This window comes from Pseudorca crassidens, chromosome 8 (genome assembly GCF_039906515.1).
Source record: "Pseudorca crassidens isolate mPseCra1 chromosome 8, mPseCra1.hap1, whole genome shotgun sequence".
NCBI lineage: Eukaryota > Metazoa > Chordata > Mammalia > Artiodactyla > Delphinidae > Pseudorca > Pseudorca crassidens.
Window position 1 is genome coordinate 82,810,672 of NC_090303.1, and position 26,210 is coordinate 82,836,881.

The window sequence follows — 26,210 nt, forward strand, 5'->3', positions numbered from 1 at the left end:
TTAGAAGAGTTTTATTGAGGGAACATCTGTGAAGGACAAAGGAAAGGAATCAGGAGCAGGGCGGGGTCTTCATATCATAATTCAAGTCTGGCACCTAGGAAAGGAGAGGGAAATTGGGCAAGAAGAGCCTTAGACTGCATGCAGCAGGGTTCTAAGAAAGTTTCAGCCAGGCTGCTGAGGAGTCCCCATGCCCAAGCTGCTCGTGAGAGGAGTCCCGGCGTCTCACTAATACCCCGACTGTGCTCAGTCATGGACTAAGGGTAGCCCAGGAGACGCACCGGCCTCAGCGCAGACCCAGTTGAGGATGCCCTGGGATGGCAGTCTAGAACGTGGGAGCAAGGGCTGATTCCGAAGGGAAGAAATGGTCATTGGGGATGAAGCTACAAGGAGTGGACTGGAGGTTGGAGTTCAAGTTTAACCACAGTTATGCGTCACACGACTCCAGACAGTGCGGGTCACCAGCTTGCCAATGATGGGATTTGAGGTGAAGACTCATGTGGGAGCTAGTCTTTTAAGAACTAATAATGAAAGAAGCTGACTAGGAACTTGACAAATTACGAGGAGGAGGGAAAGAGGATGGTATTGTCCAGTGGCAAGATTCTCAGAGAAGCCGGGATTGTGGCAGACGGGATGAGGAAGTGCTGCTCAGCAAGTAGCAGCGACTAGCAGGGAGGCCTTCCTCCCCACCCGCCGGCCCTAAGGCACACGGTCCGCCTGAGGGGCTGCGTGGGACAGAGTTCGGTAAAGCGCGGGGGGACGGCAGGTCTGCGATGGCTGAGGACCCCAGGGAGATCGCCGACGCCCGAGTGGACTTCGAGAGCTCCGGCGGGTGCGGCGGGAAGGAAAGGCGCGACGGGCGAGGCTTGAGGTATGGGCTGTGCCGGGCGCGGCAGCGTCCGCCGGCGGCCGGGCGGCGGCGCTCACGGGGGCGCGGGCTTCCCCAGGCCGCGGGCGGCGTGCTGGCGCTCCCGAGCGGCGCCGCCGCGGAGCTTGGCGCGGCAGCTGGCGGCGGCCTGGCGCGTGGTGACGGCGCCCGCGGGAGGGCAGCGGCTCCCCGGGGCGGCCGGGCGCAGGGCGGCGGCACTGCGGGGCGACGGCTTCCCGAGGCTTCGGCCCGCACGGGCGGCAGCGGTCCCCAGGGAGAGAGACAAAGACACGCCGGTTAGAAACGGGCCGAACGCGCCGGCGCCTCCCAGCTAATCAAGGAGCCGCCAACCCAAACTCGGCGCGATGCCATTTCCGCCCAACAGGTTGTCTGTCACGTAAACACAGGAGATAAACCTGTGTTGATCAGAGGTAAACAGCATCCGATTGAAGTGTCATTATACACGTTTTTAGAAATTTAGGGAAATGTACCAAAACCCTTAAATTTTTTAATACTCTTTGACCCAGAAATTCTAATTTTAGAGTTTTCCCTTAAGGAGTAATTACGAACACATGCAAAAATTTCATATGGGGTATTCAGTGCAGTATCTGTAACAGCAAAAAACAACAGGCAAAGAAAATGGAAAAAAAAATTTAAGGAGAAACCGGGAATATCCTATATCCAAAAATACAATTATAGTCTTTCTCTTATAGTTGATACTAACCTGCTATTAAAACAATGCTGGGATATAACTATTCATATGGAAAGGCATACTAAATAGAATGAAAAAAATTAGGTTCCTCCCCATTTGTAGTGGTGGGATGTGTGTATACTTTATGTGCGTACATGTGTATACACACACAACACACCACACATGTATAAAACAATGGAGAGAAACACTCCAAAATGTTAAGTGGTTATCTTCAGGTGATGAGGCTGCAGGTAATCTTTATTTATATATTTCCCAAATTGTATACAATAAGCATATCTTTATAATAAAAAAATCAAGTAACTTAATAAAAGGCATTTTAGTTCATTCTTATGTACCCATTCTAACTTTCTACCAATTCAAAATTATATTTTATATTGTGTAGCAAAGTGGTGGACATCAAAAGATTTTAAGAATGAATGAATGGTCCACAGAAGTAGTTTATCTTCCTCAAAAGTTCTGAGTAAATCACAGTATTTCAGAGCAGTTTATGCCTTAAACGTTATGCAGTTAATCAAAACCACTGTCTTCTGTGAAGTTATACCTTATTTTACTCTATTAAGCATTTCTACTTCAGGAAGAAAAAAAAAAAAGCTTTCTGGGCTGCTAACGAACCTAATTTGATTTGTAATCTCCACAGACTTAGGAACACAAAGTTTTCCGGAAAAAAATTACCATACTTTTGGAACAAATGTTTTAGATAATACCAATGTTTTCACAATGTATTCAATAATTTGCTCTTTAAGTTGAAAGAACTTAGTGGGAGCAAAACTAAAATACTGCAATAAACGAGAGTCTAAACTTTACATCTTGGTCTTCCAGTCATAACAAATTTAAATTTTTAGCACTCATTAATACCAAGGGAATCTGTTTTGCTAAACCTTGTTCCAGAAAAATGTGTACGATGACAATAAAATTATACTAATGTAACATAGGGATGGGATTCCAGGGCTTTGTTATTAAACTGATAGAAGATCCATTTAATACATAAGTTCCAATGATATTTTAAGCCAAAGTGACCTCAGAGTTGTCAGATTGATTTTCCTTAATGATGAGTAAATCCAAGCTTAGATGTTTATTAGAATGCTGCTTAAACAGATGATGACCTAATCAACCACACCATCCTAAAAGTTTCCTTCCCTCTGCAGGTACTGGATAAAATGATCATGTCTAGAGACATACCTGTAGTAAAAAAAATTATCAGAAATAAAATATACAAAAAGAACAAATCCTAAGTGGTCAAAACTTTGTGTTAACCAACTGCTCAAACAAAAAGTGTGCATGAGGTTTTTATAAAGCAGTGTTTCTCCAAAACCCTTATTTTACACCAAATGATTTAACATAACAGTATTAAATGCAGATAAGACAGAAGAACATTTTTGGGACGCTATCATCTAACTTTCATTTGGTGTAAAATAAGGGTTTTGTCCACACAGCAATTTCAATTTAATTCAACATTTTTGAGTGCCTATTATGTCTCACTGTGCTCAGACACTAAGAACCAAAAAAAAGACATGAGATTCCTTCCTTTGAGAAGCTCTATCTAGAAAATTACCTTCAGATTATTCAGATAACTCCAACCCTAAGGCTAACCTGAATCCCTAAATCACGCTGCAGTCCTGCCAAAGCTTTCCTTCTCATATCCTTCAAATGAGCACTTTCTAATTTCCTGTCATTCCTTTGCTCAAATTCATCCAGAGCGTCCCATTGTCTCCACACTAGCAAAATTATTAGTTCTTAACCTTTTAGGGGAATCAAATAATAGTCCGAGATTCTGCTTAGACATGGACTTTGTCCTCCAGAAGCATGCACAGAAATGCATACACCATATACTTTATTTCACTGCACTAGAAACTGATTTCTTCAACATAAGCAATATACAAAAACAAATATTTACAAAGAAAGGAATCCCTCCCTCACATTGTTATTTTTCATGAAAGAAAACTGGTGACTTCCTGGAAGAAATTTTAAAATTCTAACTGCTTAGTAGTAGATCTGAGATTTGGCTTGAGTTGAAATTGTAACATGGACTTTGACACAGCAACACATACATAATCTTGGATAATCAATTATAACTTTTTCTCCATGGCAACAATTGTTGAAATCCTTGACTCACAAAGGTACACAGAACCAAAGCAGAATTTCATAGAATGCTTTGTCAGGTTAAGGTAGCCTGTGTACTAGAACACTAAATTCCTCTAAGGCTTTCAAGTTGAAGTCAAGTCACATTATTTCCTCTGCCTTCAAGTTCAATTAAGACCTCTGGAAAGGCAGCACATTTCTTTCTGTCTAGTAGAGAAAAACATCATGTTCTGTTCCCATTTCTTGGCAATACCTCTTGGAAAGGTGGTGACAGCTGCTGACATGGAAAGTAATGAGGCACAATGACATGTGGCTATCCCTCATCAAAGCAGGAAAACCATGATGTATGCCTGACATCACAAGTGTACATCTGACCTCAGAGTGCTATCATTTTTTTCCTGCCATCTGAATAATTATCAGAGAGAGAGGGAGAGATATTATCTTGAAGATATTGACAGCCTTTCCAGTTTCCAAAAAGAGTCCTAAAATGAAATTCTTTGTTGATGACACCAGAGAGCCCATGAAAACGTGAAGGTTGATGCACTGAGAGGCATCAGTAGTGTTATCCAGTTGCATGATGAACGGAAATGGCATGGCGCCCATTTTTTTCCAACCCTGGAATGAATGATACCATTCGACAAACACTGCCTCAATTCTCTTTCATGGGCCATATTTAAGAAACTTTGCGCCAAACTACTTGACTCTCCACTCCCCTAACATACACTATTATTTCCCACCTCTATGCTTTTGTTCTTGGCATTTCATCCATCAAAAAATGTCTTCTCCCTCCTCTCATGTATTCAAACACTGCCCGTCCCTCAAGACCCTCAGCCATTCTAATTAGCTTTCCCTGATTACTGCAGTCTGAAATGATCTATCCATTTTTATGAACTCCCACAATGTTTACTATTTATAACTGTCCTCAAAGTGTGGTTATGAGACCACCAGCTTCAAAAATGCACCATAATCTGTATTTTTACAAACACCAGAAAGAGTTGTAGCAATTTCTCCACTGTTTTCCTAAACCTATTTTGCCATTCTTAAAAAAAAAAAAACTTATCCCCAGATGGATGGAGAGGAGAAGGCTGACAACAATGCTTATTGTTGCCCGAGTGACAGATCAACTCATCTCAATTATTCCGTTCTGTACTCATTTTCACACAAGAAGTTTGATTTGTCAAGTGTGTGTTCACCAGATCGGTAATGCCATTGTTGACTGCTGAATTTACCACCATCATAACTCTACCCCTGGATTGTTCAATCATTGCCTCCCAGTTCCACGGCCACCTGCTATTCTAAGGATTCAGACCATTTTCAAAATAACTTTACACTCTATGAGAAAGAAGTTAAGCAGATTTGAAGTTAAGGTAACCTGATTAGATGGAAAGGCCTACAATCAACGTCATCCACTCAAATAAGATATAAAATTACCTATATCCTAGAGCTGAGCAGTAACTTGAAGATTATCTCTTCCAACAGATTCACATTACAGACAGAAGAACTGTGGGGAATGGGGTATTTTGGAGCAAGAAACTTAAATTTTAGAAGTATCAAAATCTCAACAAAATGGTAGCAAAATCATGCAGAGTCAAAAGGGATTCAACATGAATGATAAATGCAATTGAGTTAAAAGAATCAGGAATTAAACAATGAAAATACCTCAAAATGTGAAAGATGAGATTGATCAGTCATCTAAAGAAATGGCCCTTTAAAAGATTGTCTTTGACATTACAAGTACCAAGGTAACCTGAACTTAATACCAGTTACATTTATTAATATTAGTTATCATTTATTTACTGTATGCCAGGCATTGGGCTAAGTGTTTTACATACATTGGTGCAATTTTATTAAACTCTAATGGGGAAAAAAAATGTGCTAAAGGAGACAATCTATAGTATCTGTAAGAAAAGAAATCAAGAAAGCAAAAGCTGGCCATCTGTCTGCATCCTGGTCTACGAGAAAGGATTCTCTGAAAATTGATGAATATCTGGTCTGAGTGGCAAGTATATTCCTATGGGAAAGATGAATGTATCATACTACCAGAGCTTGCTGATACTGGTCACTAAGAGCTGATTCAATGCTCATCAAGAAACCTTCTCATTATAATTTAGTATATCTGCCTACTGGGAGAAAATACACTGAACCATAAACATGAGAAGCCAGTGTCCCTGATACATCTCATGACAAATTTAAAAAGTAGTATTGTATTTATACACCAGTATCTATGCGGCTGGTCAGAGTGACACAGTCCTCAAGCACCTAGTCACCTTGCTAGGTGAACCAGTAATGCCCCTAGATGAACCAATAGGGCCAGCCTTAGAAAGTAGTGACCATGTGAAAGTTACTTGTGAGGCCTAGCAGGGAGGCTAGCCTGCCCTCTGTCTTGCTGTTCACCATCTTCAAACTACAATGCCACATGATTTCAAACACATGCATGCAAGGAAGAACCATTTAATTCAAAACAGGAATAATGGAAAATGGAGGAACAAGATACAGAGTTGTTTCTCCATGTTCCAGAGCACTACCTTGTGAATTCAGAGCTTAGTTTCTACAGCAGAGAAGGCTGAAGATTTGTGTGGTTTTTTTTTTTTTTGGTTTGTTTGTTTATGGCACCAATAAGTAATTATTTCATTTATTAAAACAATTAGTCACCTAAGCAAAAAAGAAAAAGTTCGAGTAGAACTTGGACATATAAACTTTTACCAAAGAATAAAGATTAAAACATTTCTCACGTCCAAAAATATGCACAATACGCAGTTACTTAAGGGTTTTGTTTCTGTTTGGGGTTTTTTGTCAGTTTTTGTTTTCTGATGATACCTCTACAGGCGAGATCTATATAAATACAGCAAGGTCCTAACATGACTTATCACAATTCTTGACAAGACTTGAGTTCATGATGTCACATCAAGAATTCCAAAGTCAGAATGCAGTAAGAACCATTAAGACCCTGTATCCAGGGTCAAGGATAACACACATAAAAGTTGTGCTAATGCTATGAACCTCAAGGATACAATTTTATTTGTTCTACTACTGAATTTTAACTATTGTGATATTATGAAAATATACTTTTAGTCTGATTAACTTTTTTCCAATCAATAATGGAATTATAATTAATACTATTTTCAAACAGAATTACTCAGTAAATGATACATGAAGAAGTACTGCCATCTTTAGGGAGAATGCAGGATTACTAATTATCTAAAGTAAAATTCAAGTATAAGTACTTGGCCTCTATGACTCTTAACATGGACATTTGGTATGGTTCACATTTTTTTTTAATGGATTTGTCTTTTGTAATATAGGCTGGTCCAAAAGATGTAAAATCAAGCAGTTTTAATAGGCCCCATTAATCTCTGAAAAATAAAGCAATAATTGCATTGACAGAGAAGCTAGCCAAAATAAACCCTGAATGATCAAAATTAAGGGTGTATTTTTATACAGATGACCATGAGTCATCTCAAGAAGATTAAAGCACATAGTTAAAACCTGTTTTGAGAAACAAATGAAAATTTTTTTCTGATTTGCATATGAGTTTGGAGATTAGAAAATAAACATTTGTGCTTTAATATTTATAACACCACTGCTTGTCACTGGCACTAAGATATTAAACTGCTTTGTACATACCATACAAGTTTTTACACAAGTTTAAAAGTAAATGATTTCCCTGAAAATTTCACCTGCCATTTCTTTTTCATATATTAAAGAAAATATCCCAATCAGCTATTTTGGGTAACTAGTAGTAATAATTATTATGTACATTTCACTTTAGCATTTATCATAAAATAAATCCATGACCATGCTCTCTTTCTGAAAGAAATGTGAAATACTACATTATGTTGCACATGATGTACTCAATACGATATGCTAGAAGCAAAGAATAATTTAACACTTTGTTCACATTAACTAAAACTGGTTGTCTAAATGATAGGAAGTAAAGTAAAATGGAAAGTTCATGGACCAAGGGATAAAAACATCTGTGTTCTACAATTTTCAGACATAATGTTAAAAAGTGAAAAAAAACAAGGTACAGTATAGTATGCTACCATTTGCGTGAAGGGGAATATATACATTTATATGATTATATATACATAAAACAGATCTCAAAAGCCCAAGAAACTGGAAACTAACTTCTTAACTCTGGGGAAGAGAATGAGAAAACCAAGAGATGGGGTGGGAAGAAAACTTACCTTTCACAGTACATCTCTCTGTACTGTTTAATTTTGTTAACATGTACATGTTATTACCTACTAAAATAATCTTTAAGAGATAGCTGGTCTCTATTTCTGACTTCTTCACTGACCTTGTGCAATCACTTACCTCAATTTTCTCCATTTTAAAATGAGGTTATACTACATCTCTATAGTTCCCATCTACAATTCAACAGAATTTTGGCTCAAAAGAAGGTATATACAAAATGTATATACCAGATGGCTAAATAAAATAACTATAAGCCTGACTTTGCAGTGACTTACATACATGATATTATAATTATTTATACTCTGCCTGCTCTGTTCCCACCAGGCTACAAAAGCAGCATAGTAAGCAAAAGAATCTGGGAAGAAAATTCATGTTTGTGAACTTGATAATGTTTCTCTTCTTTGTTTTTATTCTTTATCAAAAGTAAAAAATCTGGTTAGTCCTGGGAGTTCCCTGATGGCCTAGTTGGTTAGGATTCCAGGCTTTCACTGCTGTGGCCTGGGTTCAATCCCTGGTTGGCGAACTGAGATCCCAAAAGCCGCAGCCAATTAATAAATAAATAAATAAATAATAATCTGGCTACTCCTCTTTATACACACACACACACACACACAAACTATTGCTTCTAAGATACAGACTCTCAAAACATATTTTGATACATGAGTAAATATTAAAAATAATTATAAAGAGGCAGAATCTTGTGGTAGAGTTTAAAAATGGATCCTGGATAAGGAAAAAGTTGAAAAATCACCCCTGTATTCCCCTAAAATTAGCCCAAGAACCTCCTAAAAATCATCCATAATCTTCATAAACACAAGATACTAGCAGACCAGGCAGGGTAGCCAAGGGTAGAGCAACAGAAGGTTTAGACCAGTAAAAACAGGACATGAAGAGGATACTGACATCTGGAGAACAGAAAATGGGGACAGGCCTGATGATCCATTCATTCATGACCTTACATGCTGTAGAGCAAAACTGTTAGTCTTGAGACTCAGAGGGCTTACAGTCTAATCATGGGGACACTGTAATTAAATAATAATGCATTAATAACAAAAAGGATGAAAGTGAAAAAAACTGGTAAATGTGAGTTCATCAGAGGAAGAGGTCACCATGGGTTGGAGCTACCAAGAATAGATTCATAGAAGAAACAGCACTTTAAATCTGTGTGATAAGCAAAATGATGATAGCATGGACAAAATAAAGTCAGCAAGGGGAATCAGTGCTGGTAGTAGGATGATAAATTTAGTTTTAGTCACAGTTTGATTTTAAATAGTAACTTGGCAAAAAAAATGTCAGAAATTATTTTTCAAATATTGGGTTGCCAAGTTTTCTTGATAGAATACAGAAGTGATGACATGATAGAGATATATCAAAAGTGACCGAACAGGCTCAAATATAAGATTAATATGCATCTAGATACAACTTTTAATAGGGCAGGGCTCTGAAGTATGAGAAAATCATACCTATACAGGAGGCTTGGCAACCCTCTTCCAGTATTTTCTTTCAAGTACCTAGTATTATTTCCTATCACAACCTTCATACGCAAGAGTCAGCTCCACCCAAAATACAACAAAATGAGGAAATCAAGAGGTGCCGGTTCTACCTTTCCATTGATTAAGATTGTGAGTTGGGTCTGCTGAAAGAGTTCTGTGTGTTTTACTACATGAAAAAAATGTCAAAAAAACTCACCTCTCTCTCAACGATCTAGTAACCTTGTGAAGCTAAACGAATAATATATAACCATGTAATAACTTTTGGCAAGATACATATTCAAGGTATTATCTTATGAATAAAGAGTGTGCATGTATGTGTATGAGTGTGTGTGTGTGTGTTGTTATTGGTGACATACTGATAAATCTTGTAAGAAATTTCTAAACAAAATTTATCTCTAAAATGTTGGGCAAGAAAGAATATCAACAAATATAAAGAAGGTTATTAAACAAATGAAGTCCTCAGTGCAGAAAATATAAATTCTAAAATTCTACTCTACCATTCATTTTTGTTACAATCCTTCAAACACCTAAATACACATATTACGTTTTTTTTAGTAATCGCTTAGTGATTTACTGATGTGAGAATGAGTATACAGAGGCTTGCTGGGGGGAGGGAAAAATCAATGTTTAGAAACAAATTTATTTAAAAAGGAAGATCTGAAACAGGTGTTAGTTAGAAGTTTATGATTTAAAATAATTCTGTGCTATAGCAATGTGCCCTGTGTTATTTTGACATGGTTGTTAGGTTTATGCTGTTGATTAATTTAAAGTTCAAATAACAAGAAAATGAAACCATTTTCAAAGCATTAAAACAGAAAACTTTTAAGTTTTTTTCTCATTTTACTATAGATTATAAGATTATAATAAAACGTTGTTTTATTATAGTTATCCTCTTCTAGTTCAAGTCTGTCAGCATTTCTATTACTGACTTCCGTTTTAAGTTTCATAACTCAACCATAAAATCTGCTCTATTGAAACATGACACACAGTCTCCTGGGAATTCTTCCCTTTAAAGGCAGACTTTAAAAGTTAATCAAAAGTTGGATAGCTTAAATGGTATACAGACCTACACTTTCAGTATTAAATCATTGGTTTCGATCCCAAGCAGGACTGACTTCTTAAAAGTCATTCTGCATACCCTCCTAAGTATACGCTGGCCAGGGCAGGGTAAACAGGCTGCTTCATTTCAGTTCCAAGAAGACAAAAATCTCTACTTGAACTCTAGTGGTTAGCTAGATGGCAAGACCTAAAGTTTTATTGTTAGGTTCTCCCTTCAGAAAGGAGGTAAAAAGAGAGAAACCAGTGCGGAACACAGGAACATACATGACAATGCAGGGCCTAGTTTTCATTTCATTGTTATTTTAAATATTCACCAGTCCAAATAGTGCAGCTTGGCAAAGTAAAATTACTGTAATTTATTTCAATAATCTGTTCAATGTTTAATAGCATATTTTTGCCCTCTGAATCTGGCTATGGATACTAAATTACTTATCATATGGATTATGTCAGATTCTATTAGTTTACCCAGATGGCTTCCTCCCAGTTTTCAGAAATAGTTTCTGCCTTAGTCAGAGACATAGGGACTAAGTCACAAACAACTCCTGGATAGACCAAAGCCATGGGAGTCAACAAACACATCTTCTTCAGTCCAAGAACACTGATTGTTTTATTTTTAAAAGTAGGATATTTCCTTTTTAAAGAAATAATCTTTTAAAAATAGGTCTTACAGAGTTTTGAAAAAGCCCTCAAAATACAAGATGGATTAGTTCACATTGCCTAATACTATTACAATTTAATTATCTAGCACTTCTTAAAGTAGTATCAAATACATGCTATATTATAGATTTCATACGTTGCAATGGGGGTGCGGAGTGGCAGTGGGGAGGAGAACCGGTGCTAGCTAAACATCATTTCCCAAATGAAAAACTGAAATAGGAAGGCACTGACCTAAACTGTAAAATAAACCAAAAGAATGTGAGAATTAGTATGGTATGTTCACTCTATTCTTGCCAGTAATCTCTACATTTTCAACCACCACAGGTACACGAATGATCCCTAAATCTCCAGCCCCTGTGCAATCTCTCTCCTGACCTCTAGTCTGTATATCCTACTCACACTAAGCATCTCCAATATGATGTCCCACAAGCACCTCAAACTCAACATGTCTAAACTTTAATTCAACACTTCCCTGGAAAAGTGTTCCTCCTCCTGTGAGTAATAAGCAAATTAATCCCTACCTTGAAGAATGGTACCACCTACCTGCCCAACCAGAAGGCCCAAACTAGACGCCATCTTCAACTCCACTTCAGAAATTCCACTTCTGAAATAATTATAGTATCTGTATCCATCTCCATAGCCTCAGTGCCATTACCTAAAATTAGGTCCTTATCACTTCTTAAATTTCTGAAACTGGTTTCTGTTTGATTTCCCCACCACAAATCTTACCCTTATCCCATCTCCAATTCAGTCTTCTCAATGCTATCAGATGCCCCTGGCTTAAAATCCTTCAACAGCTACTCCTAATTTTGAAAATATGATTCAAACTACTCACTTGGTATATAAGACCTTTCTTGATTCGGCCATAATTCCTTCCCTTGGTCTACATGTGGTCTCATGTCCTCTGTACCTACCTGGAAAGTTTGTCTGCCTAGCTAACTCTTTCAAAACTCAACTTAAAAATGAATGAATGAATGATGAAAAGCCTTCGCTAAACCCTCAGTGTGCCTTAATATTCCACTTCTGTGTATCCTTGTAACATGTTCTTCTTTCACAGTATTTGAGAAAAGGAACTGCATTTCTTATCTCTGTAACCCTAGCACCTAACTAAGTGCCTCACACAAAGCAGGAGCTCAAAATGTCTACTGAATGGATGAAGCGAGTCAACCTAAGACAGTGAAATCTCAAGAATATTGATGAAATTCTGACTTCTGAAACCTGAGCAGGCTCCACAGGGAGAGGGAGATTAATTTGCTTATTACTCACTAATCTGTTTCTAGATAATATTTTTAAATAATTCTTTCATTTTCCATTCAATAAAAGTTTGCTAAATTAAAATCTTTAATCTTTAAAAGGCAAATAAATTCCTCATGTCAAACACAACTAGTCCTACAAGTAATGAACACATTAATTAACATGTGGTACAAAGGCCTGCATCACTCAAGAGGCTAAAAAGGAATCTGGGTTAAGTCAACTTAGCAAATACCTGTTTGTCTGCATGGCTAGGGTACCACCTATGTATTAACAACAGGTCAACAAATCTAGCTGCCACTACTCTACAGCCCCCAAATCAACTACAGTCACATCAGCATTAATGTGAGTGTGGGGTAATATAATTGTTGACTCTCATCCTTAGGGAAATAAATGCAAACGACAGAAGGCAGAAGCCCATTACTATTTCAGAAAGGCCAGAACTACAGACCAAGGTCTGTGAAAATGTAGGAAGATTCTAGGACCCCGTAACTTTTCTGCCTTTGCTATCTCCTGTTTTCCTATACTGATAAGCTATCTATTATCGATCCACTCATTCAACAAATATTTTTTAAGGACTACTATGTCCCAAGCATTGTGCTAGGCACAGGGTCTACATAACTCTCCCCAGTCTGTTACATAAATCTCTCCAGTGCGAAGACAGACATTAAACAAATCAATGCACAAATATAAACATAACTAAAAACTGTATTCGATGACAATATGGAAAGGAACATGAAACAGAACTATAAGGGAGACTACTCTAGATTGTCTTTAGAAGTGACATTTAAGCTGAGACCTGACAATGAGTAAGTCAGTCAAGCAATGAACCTACAGTAACAACAGATCTGTGTTTTAGGTAGGTAGTTCTGACAGCAGCATGGAAGACAGATTAGAGAGGAGGTCGGTTAACAGATTATTGCAGTAGTATAAATAAGAGATAGTCCTAACCTAACTATTAAAGGTGGAGATGGCAAGGAGGACCCAAATGTGAGAAACACTGAATTGCAGGATGAACAGGCATTGATCACTGATAAGGTAAAGAGTGTAAGAGAGAGAAAGAAGTCAAGGTATTTCCTAGGATTCTAATTAGCCTAGGTAACCAAGAAGGTAGGAGTGTGAATAATTGAAACAGGGAACAATAAAGGAGAAGCAAGTTTAAAAAGAAGGTAAGTTTGGCTTACTGAGTTTCGTTGCTGGTAAGATATGGAGAAACATCCATGTGGAGATGTCTGACATGTAACTTTGAAAACAAATGGTCTAATAATCAGAATCGCCAGGCTAGAAAATAGGTCTGGGGTCATCTTCACAGAAGTAATAAGTGATGCTTTAGGAGTGCAGGAATCAGTAAGAGTATTAAAAAAAGAAAAGAAAAAGGAGGAAGGAAACTCTGATCATATTTAAAGACGTAGAAATAAAATAAAAGTCAGTGGCAAGAGAGGAAGAATCAGAGTTCACAGGACCATCAGTTCAAGAAATATTTATCAACATCCACCATGTTCCAGGTACTGTGCTAGATGCTAGGGGTATAAAGAAAAGACAGGAGTTCTCAAGATGCTTACAGACTATGGGGAGAGACACAAATAGATAAATTCAATATAGTTATAGATGGGGCACTACAGAAACACACAAGGGGGAAACCCAGCCAAACCCAGATTAAGAAATACTCACTGGAGAAGACAGTGTATGATCTAAGGCTCTAAAATTAAGTAAAATCATGCAAAGAAAATTGGTAAGGACAAACCAGATGAAATCAAGAGAATGCTCCTAGACTTTTGGAATGCTGAATAGGATAACAGGTTATAGAAAAGAACTGGAAGAAGCTGAGAGGCTAAAGTGATTTAAATTGGAAAGAACAAAGTTAAGAGAACCAGAAGATGAAAAAAGTAGACAAGAGGTTTTGGTAGGAAGTTTACAGAAGATTCTGGGGGAAATGTTACAGAAGGGAGATTGAGGGAAGCTGCCAAGCTGTATGAGGATCTGGGAAGAGATGAGCAAAGAGAACTTGTATGAAGCTTGCTGAGCTTAACGTAATTGTACCTTTCTATCTCCTTAGAAGATTTCTGTAAAATAGTAAAAAGTTCATTATTTTCCAAAGATTTGGAAACTTGTCTGTTTCTTTTGGATGCAATACCATGCTGAGACCAGCCCAAAGTGACTTAGTTACAAGTAACCATGAAAATCTTGGAAAGGTATATTTTTGTAAGCATTAATGGTCATAGAGAGTTCAAGCATGATGGGAAGCAAGAAGGCACTAGATTTAGCATTTCTGTGGTCACTGATGGCCTTCAAGTGAACTCTCAATAGAAATGTAGGGGTAGGGAAAAACTATATGGTTCACATGTGAATGGTATAGGCATGGCTCAATATTGTTCATTCACTCAACAAATATTTATTGAATGCCTACCATGTACCAGGAACTACCCTAGGCCCTGGGGAATCAATGGTGACCAAGGCACAGGTCTCCTAAGAGCTTAATGGAGAAAGGAGACAACAAAATAGACAATTACAGTATAGTGAAATTAGTGCTAAAGCACAGTATGAGAGGACATGAAGTTTGACAGTGAAAGGAAGGAGGAACAGATGGCAGTAACTAGACTGAAGGTAGTCTGGAGGGGAAGTTTACCTTTTGGCTGAAAGGAATTTGAGCATGTCTTGAGGGGAGAAGTTTGTGGAAAGGGTGACAGAGATGAGGAGGAGGAAGGAGAGGACGGTTGGAGGAAGGTCTGAGGAAGAAGACTGGCAACGGCAGAAGTGTTGGACTTGGACTTCTTCCTTCAAAGAACCAAAGAAGGAACCGAAGACAAAACTGTGATGCAGAAGGGGAGCATAAAGAAATGTCTTCTACCCTTTGTCATGATATAGGCAAGGCTGCCTCTTATCAAGGAAGCAAAATAGGACTGGAGGCTTTAAGGGCAGTGTAAAAGTTCTGAAGTAGCAATGTGAGAATTGGATAAATGAAATAACTAATTCTAATTCCTAAGATTACACAAATGACAGAAGAGGCAATCAACAATTGTATGCTTAGTTTGTTTAGATCTGGGAGTGGAATATGAAAGTGAAATGTGAGATGCATTTCATAGAACTGAATAGGGATGAATTAAACAAAGGTAAGTCTTAAAAAAAAAAGAATTATCAAAAATCACTAAATGTACACCCAGTGTATAACTGATTATGGATTATTTACCAGGGTATACAGTCAGTACAGCACTCCCATGAATTTGAAACTGTCACCACTACTTAGTAGCAATGGCAGAAGCTAGGAGGCTCAAATTAAAAAGTCAGGAAACAGAAGCCATCAGCAATAGAAACGAAGAGGAATTCACAGGTAGAGAAGCTATATACATTAGAAGATGAGGTAATGGGAAAAGACGCTTAAAAGCAAAGACATATTGTGGACTAATATAAGCCTAAAGATAACTGATGTAATGTTGCTGCTTTCCTTCTCTCCTTCTTTCCACATTCTCCTAGCTCTTTTATGCCAGGTACATTGTGAGGCATTAGTGATACAAAGAGAAGACATAATTCTTGCTTATAAATTCAGAATATGTTCTTGTACCCATAGCCTAATTTTTACAAAAAATAATAAAACTGAAAGCTGTTCTGAGTTTTGCTACTCAAAACTATGCATTGTTCTATAAGACATTAATCACAAGGAAGCACAATTACATCATAAAAAGTTCAACAACTTCTTGAACAATTAGCAAAAGGTGCTGCCAAAAACGGCAGCAGGTTAAGTACCCATAAAATAATATGTTCTAACTTAATAAACTGCTGTCCATCTTGGCTTTATCACAGACGTTACATCTGACTTTTCCTTAAATGGCTGGATTAATACCAACAAAAAGGCAACGAACATCAAATGGCAAAGCAAGATAACCAGAAACTATTTGGCAAGTGCCAGAAAGTATTTTGGCAGCAAACTGATAGCAATTTTAGTGATCACTGTAACAGTATTAATACATATTTATTGAGCTCTTGAGCCAGGCATTGTGCTAAGTATATTACATACAATATATCATTAAACTTTTATAAATTCCCACAATAAACCGACCTATACCGCATTTCCTAATACCATCATTATACAGACAAGAAAACTGAAGCTTAGAAAAACTAAGTAACTTGCCCAACATACACAGTTAGTAAGCAAAGGAGCCAGGACCTGAACTCAGGTATGCATGATTCTTAAAAACCCATGCTTTAACCACTGTGTGATTCTGTTTTCCCAGAAGAATGGAATGGTGCCAGACCCATGATTAACACTCAGTAGTGCCTGTCGTTGAAGGAATGAATGAGACGATATAAAGCAGCTATTGCAGAGTAAGCCCAAATGCGGAAAATACAAGAGCAGAAGCAATACTTTAAGGTTTCACTAAATCACCAACTCAAATTGTGCAGCATAATTGTGGGTGTCTGGAAAATCACAGCAACTGACAGAATGGCCTAATATGCTGTTACAGGAAATGTAATGGCTCTTTTTGAGTGAAAACTTCAGGCTGCCTATGAATCTACAAAGCCAAAGACAGAAACAGCACCAGGCAGTTCAGAAAAGGAACTGCAGGTGCTCATTAGAAAACTCTTCCCCACATTTTCTCAGTATGGAAAGGATCACTGGTGCTGCACTGACGAACAGTCAAGCCCACAGGTTACCTTTAATTCTATCACCTTTAAAATGAAAGAAAATGATGTGTACTGGAAAGATTAGTACATTCTAGAACTATCCAGATCCCTCTTTTAAAAAACTGGCACCAAAAGATTCCTCTTACTAGGTCCAGGGCCATGTTTTATGGCACTGACTCTGCTACCATGATCACCAACGACAGGACCCACAGAGAGCACCTGTCCCAGGAACAGCCAACCTCTGAAGAGCAACCTATGACCAGCAACCTACGAAGAGGCGTAGCATGGGAGATTTGCCCAACAAGAATGCACCTAACTGAACCAATCAGATTTTCTCTTACAGAAGTCTAAATTCAAGCTATATGGAGAAAGAAAATACTTGAAAGACACAGAAGAGGCAAGCAGTGGAAATAATGAGGCAGTTACATAACCACACCGAGAAGATATCAAATGATGTAATTAGTGTCTTTTTTTTTAAAGTAAAAGCAGAGTCTGACACGGGGAGGGGGAAGGGTAAGCTGGGACGAAGTGATATAGTGGCATGGACACATATACACCACCAAATGTAAAATAGTTAGTGGTAAGCAACCGCACAGCACAGGGAGATCAGCTCAGTGCTTTGTGACCACCTGGAGGGCTGGGATAGGGAGGGTGGGAGGGAGACACAAGAGGGAGGGGATATGGGGATATATGTATATGTATAGCTGATTCACTTTGTTATACAGCAGAAACTAACACACCATTGTAAAGCGATTATACTCCAATAAAGATGTTAAAAAAAAAAAAAAGCAGAGTCTGAGAAGGGCTAATAGCAGCAGAGAAGCCATACTCCTGCTCCTAAGAAGGCAACACCCAGTCCCTAGAGTTGCATTATTTTTTCCGGCTTCTTTAACTGGTTGAAATCCATATGGTGAAGCCGGTTTGTACAATTACTGCTAGGTTCCCTTAAGGCCTGGCCCCTTCTGTCTTAGTTCCCCACACAGCACTCTCTAACGAACCTCTCTTGACCAGCTACACACCAACTAAAACCCTGCACTCGCAGCAGCAAGCACATAGCACAATGCTCTATCACGGGCACACATGCACTCACACACCTGCAATGAGATGGCATGGCAAGCTGGGTGGTGACTGGTAATCCAAGTACTGTGGGTCTTACTTCCATCTTGTAGAATCTGTGGTTTGAAGACATTGTGTTCTTTAGCTCTAGTTAACTGTTTTAGAAAGAAATGACCTTCAAAGAAGTATCTTAAACCTTAAAAATTAACAATTCATATCATTACAATTATACACTTAGAAACTGAAAAGAGATCCAGGGCAGTTACAGCAACAAAACCATTTCCTTGAAAAGTTTCTTCCTCTGGTGTGTGTTTGTATCCAAATTTCATGGTAACTAAGTGATTGTGTTCACTTACAATCATAAGAAACAACAGCTGACTAGTCAAGACAGCAAGGCAAAGAAAGGGCAAACTGGAAAATCATGAAAACGTTTTGAGGAAAGTTTAACTTGAGGATATAAATATTGATGACGACTCACAAATTTCACTAAGCGTGTTCCCTCTATCTTTATGACAGCCCCATGAGCCTACCTTATGTCCTCAAAGGCTGCCCATTCAAAGGAAAGGAGAATAAGGCTCAGAAAGTCTCAAACATCTACAAATGTCCAGCATGTTGGATTCTTAGTAATTCTTAGTAAAGGAACTAATACTAATTCTTAGTAAAGGAACTTAGTAAATATCTAATGAGCAAAAGGCATGAAAATGGCATGGCCACTCTCCTGCAGAAGCTTATACAGAACGACCCTAACAACTTATATGACAAAAACCCAAGAACACTACATAAAAATCTTTTCCCTAAAAGCTAATTTCTTTTCATGTAATTCAATCACTTGTGCACACAATGTTCCTAGTACTTGGCTATTTTTTTTTCTTAGAAGAAAACTATTCCTCACTTTCTCTTCCCATCCAAAATAAAAACTACCAGACACAACCAGTACTTTGGGGTTTAAGTCTACCAAAGCATCAATTTAGCCAAGAAGAGTCTCAACTTTTTAAAAAATATATTTTTGCACAGCTTAGAAAGACTGACTAAAAGCAACAGTTCCATTTCTCAGAGCTAATTTATTCTCAGGATAATTCCACGGATAGAAGGAATTAAAAACTAATATTCAAAACCTGGGTTGTAAAGAGAGTTCTATGCATTTAGTGTTCATTTTTGTGTAATAATTTCTCCTCTGAACATAACATTATTACATGCTCTTGCATCGAAAGTGTTACCAGATTATACAGGAGCAGGACACCCAGAGAGGCTGCAAGTCATTATTGCTCAAGCATTCAAAGCGTTTTTTTTTTGTTTTGGTTTGCCTATTTTTTCCAACCACCTCATTCTACTGTTTAAACATTACTATGTTTTGTGTGCCAGAAACATGCTCAGATACCTGACATAAGAATTTGAGTATCAGAATCATTAAGAAACCACACAACCCAGGTGTTGGGACCCCAGCACTTGATCTGCAGATCAAGATATGAAAGTTCATCCAAACCTAGGGACAAAGGTTCTCTGGTGTTGCAAATTAACCCTAGACACAAAAATTTCTAAAATCGTCATCTTAAGGTTAAAAAAAACAAGATCAAGAACAGGGAGATGTACGGGTAAACCCTGTTGGTAGATAATTTAACAGTACTTGGGCCTCAAGTGAAATGTGGAGTACTGTCACTAATGCCTATTATTGGCAAGACTTTTGAAAAGTACCATTTCTTATTTCTTCATGACACATTCACCAAAGAAATTCCTGACTTAGCCCAAATAATGCTCTCCTGAAGAATCCACTCTTTCCACAACCAAATGCTTGCTTTCAAATAGTAATGCATATCTACTTTAGTTTCATAGAAATATTTGAACTATGTTACTCAGTTAATATTTGCTCCATGTCAACTTTACACATGACCAAAACCAAAATATTGTGTGATAGAACAGATACTAAGAGAATTTTAAGACAGATGGGTTGTCCTAAGGAGTAATGATAAAAACAAAGCCTAAACAATGAATGTGCTTAAAACTACCTAATACCTTTTCAAGATAAATGAAAAACTTGAGTAGGAATGATAAACTAGTAATAGCTGCTTAGAAGAAAATTGGTGGCAAATAATAATATAGTTGGTTGTCCTCATTTCCCAGTTAAACACAAAAGCAGCAGTTAAAATCTGATGCGTAGCAATAAACTCTCTTCTAATGCACACATTTCCATTTAAACTTAACTTTACAAGGTAATAAAAAGTTGCACATTTATACTGTGAAAATGACTTATAGTAATCCTATCTAACATTTATTGTAACATGACAAGGACCACCCTGTTTTACATGTATTTTTCATTTTCTCCTCAGAACAACCCTATCAGGTAAGAAATATTATTCTCATTTTACAGAATGCTTAAGTAACTGAACTTGCCCAAGGTCACACAGGAAATAAATGGTGGATACAAAAATTTCACCAACGAATCTAGCTCCAGATCATTACACCAAACTGCCAACAAGTAATGTAGTGACTGTACTTTGCAAATGATAAAATCCGCATATATAAGGTGCACTGATTAAGGGAACATGCTTTGTGGTCAGACTTAGTGTCAAGTCTCAATTCTATAATTTACTAGCTATGTGAACTGGAGTAAACCACTGAACTTCCCTAAGCTTCAATTTTTCTGCTCTGTAAAGTGGGCATGATGAAGGAGCAGTTCTTACTCCACAGGGCTGTTGGTGGATTAGGGGCATCATGCATATAAAGAATTAGCAAAGCACTTGGTATATAGTAAGCACTCTATACACGTTAATTACTATCAACTAATACTAAGAATTCTCTTTATTATCATAAACTCTCATTTTAGTACTGGTGGCACTTTCTAAAATAAATTAAATCTATCGAGATAATAAAAGTTTAGGAAAGTAAGACCCAAAGCCTCAAAGAGTATGACAGCACAATTCAGATGGAAAAGGCTACTACTTACTTCAACATCATTAGCAAACATTTATTTAGTGTCTGGATATACATGAAAACGTGCTAGGCACTAAACAGAATTATCAAGACATAGTCCCTGACCTCAAAAATACACAATCAAGCAAATTAATTCTGCTGAGTGGGCACAACAGCACAATCTCCAACTCCGGGCACTTTCTGAACCAGATGCACCTATGGTGCTCATTATGTTCCCCTCTGTTTGTGGTATGATAGTGGTGAACATACGTAGAGAAAGAAACTTCAAAATAAATAATAAACCTGACAAGTGTAGAATGATAAAGATTCAGGAAGAAATGAGCTGTTTTTCCACACTCTTACCTTCTCAAAAAAATATTTTAGCTATCTTGGTACTAATGATCTGTTAATTAACCAGAAGAGAAAAAAGGAAAGAGCTGGAAGCTCAGAACTGAGGTCAAAGAAAAAGGGTACAGAAACAAATTATAAGAGAGAAGGAAGGAATTTAGAAAGTTAGAAAAGCCAAAATAATTGTAGGTGACTTTAAATGAAACACATTTTATTCTGCCATCTAACATGTGCTTTATGCCTTAGAAACCAAACAACTAACAGCCGTACTTAAGATTGCTGATCCTTACTCCTTTTCAATCTTGAGGCTTCCGCTAGCTCTTGAAGTCAGAGAAGAGAAAAAGAATAGCATAGAGTACAGAAGGATTCTGTCTAACACCACAGCCAACATCATGCTGCCCATATCTTAGAGCTCGGCCACTGATCAACTACGAGACTGTGTCTGAATCATAATCCTGATAATCTAAGGATTCCATTAGAAAAGTAAATTCTAAAACTCCTAACTAAGGAACTAGAATATTTCCAAGGGCCACTACAGGAAACCTGAAGACCTAATTTCTGAAGTTTTAGAAGCATTTCAAATTTCATTTTCAGTGGTCATGCTATTCAAAGAGATCTTTTACAACTTCACAGCAGGAAATGATATTCACTTGTGCTTCTATCTCTATACCTACTTGCCATAATACCTACTGGGAAACTCCTCTTTCTATACCTGCAGCCTCAAACTGTAGCAAAACCACAAAACTCCCCACTACTGCATCCACAGGCTCTCTAAAGCAAACTGAATAGAACAGCCTACTGACCATAAGGCAATGTAACAAATACATATTCCTAAAAAATGTGAAGGTACTTTTCAACAATACAAGCAATCTGTGTCAACCAAAAATTTGCCTCATATATATATATATATATATAAAACTAGGCTAAAAGTTAAGGATGGATAATTTATATATTGCTCAAGAATGTATACATTCAAGGTTTTCTTCTTGAAGTAGGGAGTAAAGAGGGGAAAGAGACATGAACCCCCAAAATGGTTATTGTGTATTCAAGGTATATCTGCATGTTATAATCAACACCTGCTTAGGGAATTCCCTGGCAGTCCAGTGGCTAGAACTCCGTACTCTCACTACCGAAGGCCAGGGTTCGATCCCTGATGGGGGAACTAAAATCCCACAAGCTGGGCAGCGTGGCCATAAAAAAAAAAAAAAAAAACCACCTGCTTAGTATCAGCCATACTTCATCCAGCTTTTGCTTGCACTATACAAACTTATGAAGTTGAAGCGCAAGCCATACCTTTTACTGTTTCTCCTCTTCCACCAAATTTAGGAATAAAAGGTATCTTCAGGAAGGAAGATGATTTGAATTCTATAGAAGAACTCTCAATTGATCAAATTGCAGCAAAAGTGGATGTAATTTGTAGCCAGAAATAGGTCTTAATATAAAATAAGGAGTTTCTGATGGTTCTTTACCTGCTTCACTACTCCCCCCAACGACAACAAAAAGTACTATAAATACTTGCTTATACAGCCTGTGTATAGAAAAGCTTCTGGCACAAATTTCTTAGGCCTCTTCTCAAGACCCTCAAGCCTGATCCTCTGAGATGACAAACCTCAAGAGTCAAAATAAAACCAAAAAGGATGAAGACCAGAAAGGAATAGGAAGAACAAAGAATTTCTAATCACTTCTTACTTATTCATTCTACTTAACTGGTCCTAGTTTAGTCTCTATGCTTCCCATGATCCATTAATTTGGCTATTATGATAAAATATTCTTAATCTCTCTAAGCCCTTCTAATTTAGACAAGTCCTGACATAATGCTATTTTTTTCTCTATGACCCAGATGAAATATTTTTATAGTCCTTGGAACCCTTGATGCCCCCTCCTAAATTTCTGCTCTGTGGCTCTAAGTTACGACAGTGGAGACAAACTGTATGTGAAAGGTCCTGTGGAAACAGGTGAGTAAAGTAAGGGAACTGCAGCAATTGGGCTCTCCACCACCACCATCAGGATATTTCTCTTTCTTCCCTACAGTATTTAACAAGTAAAGCAGAAAGGAAAAGGCCAGCATACACAAGAGAGGCTGCAGCAAAGAGCTACCCCAAGCTTTTTAGGAATCCTCATATCTTTCCATTTGTTATAGGTACCTAAGTCTGGAAAATATCTTTGGAATATGTCTTGTGTGTAGGAATGCATAAAAGATAACACCTTGCAAAAGTCAAACATACAGGTTTAATAACGTGCAACTAATGAAGATGGTTTATAAATGAAATAACACCTACACATTTAGTTCCCTAAATATATTACACTATTAATCATTAAAGTTAGACCTATAAGTACAAGTTTTCCATATGTGGAAAAGTAAATCTGTTTTTAAATTAAAGAGAAATTATTACTCTAATTCTTAAAAATAAAACTATCAGGATAAATTTCAAGTGTAGCTGCTCATAGTCACTGAATAAATTTAAATTTGATAATAAAACATTTAAGTTTCAACCAATGCACCTTCGTTGAAGCACATTTAGCTGAAATAACTTCGAGTCTGGTTTATTTCCATCACATATAGTACATTTTTCCAACAAGAGCATGTACATTCAATATAGAACATTTCCAGCAACAGTTACAGTCTTTCTAGTTTCCTTTCACAGTATATTTTAGTGCAAAGCACTGGGAAGGGTAAATGTTTTTCTAGCTATGAAAGCATTTTATTATGACCTTGTGGATCTTCAACATTTTAAAATTTTATACAAAAAGTATATAGATGGACAGGGTCCCTCCTAAGTACAGGGATGAACCTATATAAAAACATGGTATATTCTCTGCTGTACCTTTTAAAATTATAATTTGACAAAAATTACTAAAAAATAAAATATTCCCTAAAAAGTACAAAATATTGATTACACAAAAACCTGTCCAGTATTTCATTAAAGATAGATGTACTTCTGTTTTCCCTAAAATCTTGATTACAAAAATGGACAAAAATTCATTATTTTCTAAATTTTACAGTAGGGATCAAATATTATCTAAAGTGGTCATTTAAGATTTTACTTGGGAGAGAAAAAGAATCAGGGTTTATACCCCAATCTTCCTTTTTTAGCAATATGTAAAGAAATAAACTAGTATTATAAGAAGTGGTTGTGCAGGGATTGTCTGCATCCATAAAATAGCAGTAAGCTATTTATTACCTTCATATTAACATTAGTAAATGTGGGGTCTTTTAAAAAAAAACTGAAAAATTAAGTTGCATCTATCATTAAAGTGCTTTGTATGAAACTTAAAGAAAAATAGGGGAATGTTTAATTTTCATAAAAACCTCAGATGTTTACAAATGAAGAATGTGATGATCCATGGATGAAAATGAACCGGAAGTTTCCTATAGTATATATTTTAGAATGAAATTTTCAAACATTTAAGTGCTATAGAACAAGTTAGAAATAAATGGATGTAAAAATAATTACAAATATTTAGTAGGCTAAATATTTATAATGTGTTGAGATTTGTCTTTTGGTCCTAACATACGCTCACTAGGAAATTATATATCTGTACAATCCAATAAAAATTCTGCCAAATAAAGTGGAACAAAACTAAAATCGCTAACTTATAAAGTCTTTGATAATTAAAAATCACCAGTGGTGGTATTTTCTTCAGATTGTTGATCACTTAATCAACAAACTGCTGGAAAACAAAATTTGCAACATTTTTGTAGAAACTGTAGACCAAATGCACAGGGGTGGTTAGCTGATGGACTGTGATGACAATACAAAATGTCACAGCTACTTGAAAGTGCTGGAAGAGGCAGTGCCTTAGAAACAAGTGGTTAGATGGTTATTATTTTAGTCAGAAAACAGCAGTTACAGTCATATATTTATCAAATTTTTTTCTTTTTTTTTCCTCATAGTACCATTTGAAGATGTTTAGTGGTTCTAACACCAATTTAAAGTCTTTCCACAAAAATGAACTCCAAACCTTTTCGTACATCACTTGAAGTTATCTGAGGAGAAATGGGAATAAATGAACACTTTTGAGTTTACCAATAAAACCTTATTTTCAAAATAATACAATAGTAAATGACTTCTAAAGGATGGTTTCATCTCAAGTTTTCCACACAAATAAAAAAATGTGTGATAATCAAACCACAACATTTAACCTACTGAGCACTCAAACTAAGTATACTGCTTTAGAATCTGAATCCAAAACTAATTTAATACTAATTAAATATATTAAATGCATTAATACAAGGGACACAGGTACTGAAGGTAAACTTTAAAAATATAGAGAGACTTGCAAAAACAAGTACAGGGAGTCTACTCCTTAGTTCATATTGCATTTTAAAAATCTACATTTGTTCCAAAACCCTCTAAAAAACTAGTATTTTTTTCTTTCTTCCCAATAGGAATTTTATTTTTCTTGCAACACACAACCACAGGAGAAAAAAAAAAAAAAAACCTCCTTAATAATATTACCTATGTTGAAATGATCACCAAAACTTTATTTAAACAAAAAGGTAAAAATAAGAGGATCAGGGACCTAAACAATCACTTTTTCCAAAGGTAAAAACTAAAAAACAGGAACTAACACATACTCCCAAGGAGAAGGAAAAATAAACCCAAACTTTTGTTTATCGTTTCCCCCTTTGCCTGGAAGCACTATGTTAAACGTAAATAATAAATGCTAATTGTTCTAAATTCAATTTGGGGATTGTTTTTTCTGAGTGCAGCACTTTATTTAGCCGTCACAGATTAATTTAACAATAATTACAGTGCCTCAAAAGACTTTTTTCCTATAATTATTGCCTTCACAAATTCATTCTAATATACTTAACTTCCTACAATGTATTAATTAGTAGACTAAGTCACTGAATCAAATTAAACCTGTGCAAAGTTAGTTAAACAGAAGACTTCTATTGTAAACATAAGCCAATATAAATGTATATATTTTACAACATTGAGAGGAAATCACTGACCCTGTG

The 26,210-nt window shown here is 36.9% G+C and overlaps 1 protein-coding gene across 6 annotated transcripts in view; it reads right to left on the bottom strand.

The window, feature by feature from the left end:
• Positions 1-807: 807 nt before the first annotated feature.
• Positions 808-26,210, bottom strand: part of ZNF800 (zinc finger protein 800) — a 49,413-nt gene continuing 24,010 nt past the window's right edge. Inside the window, exons 6-7 of one of the 6 annotated variants that reach the window (XR_010945613.1) lie at positions 18,028-18,105; positions 1,016-1,107 (exon numbers count right to left, since the gene is read on the bottom strand). Coding sequence is in view for 5 of the 6 variants with exons in the window: in XM_067746904.1 (XP_067603005.1) it covers positions 921-1,107 (187 nt within the window). In the remaining variant the exon portion in view is untranslated. Of the gene's footprint in view, positions 1,108-6,306; positions 18,106-23,454; positions 25,233-26,210 lie in introns of those variants that run through there. The other 5 variants (XM_067746904.1, XM_067746902.1, XM_067746901.1 and 2 more) reach the window with 5 other exon arrangements.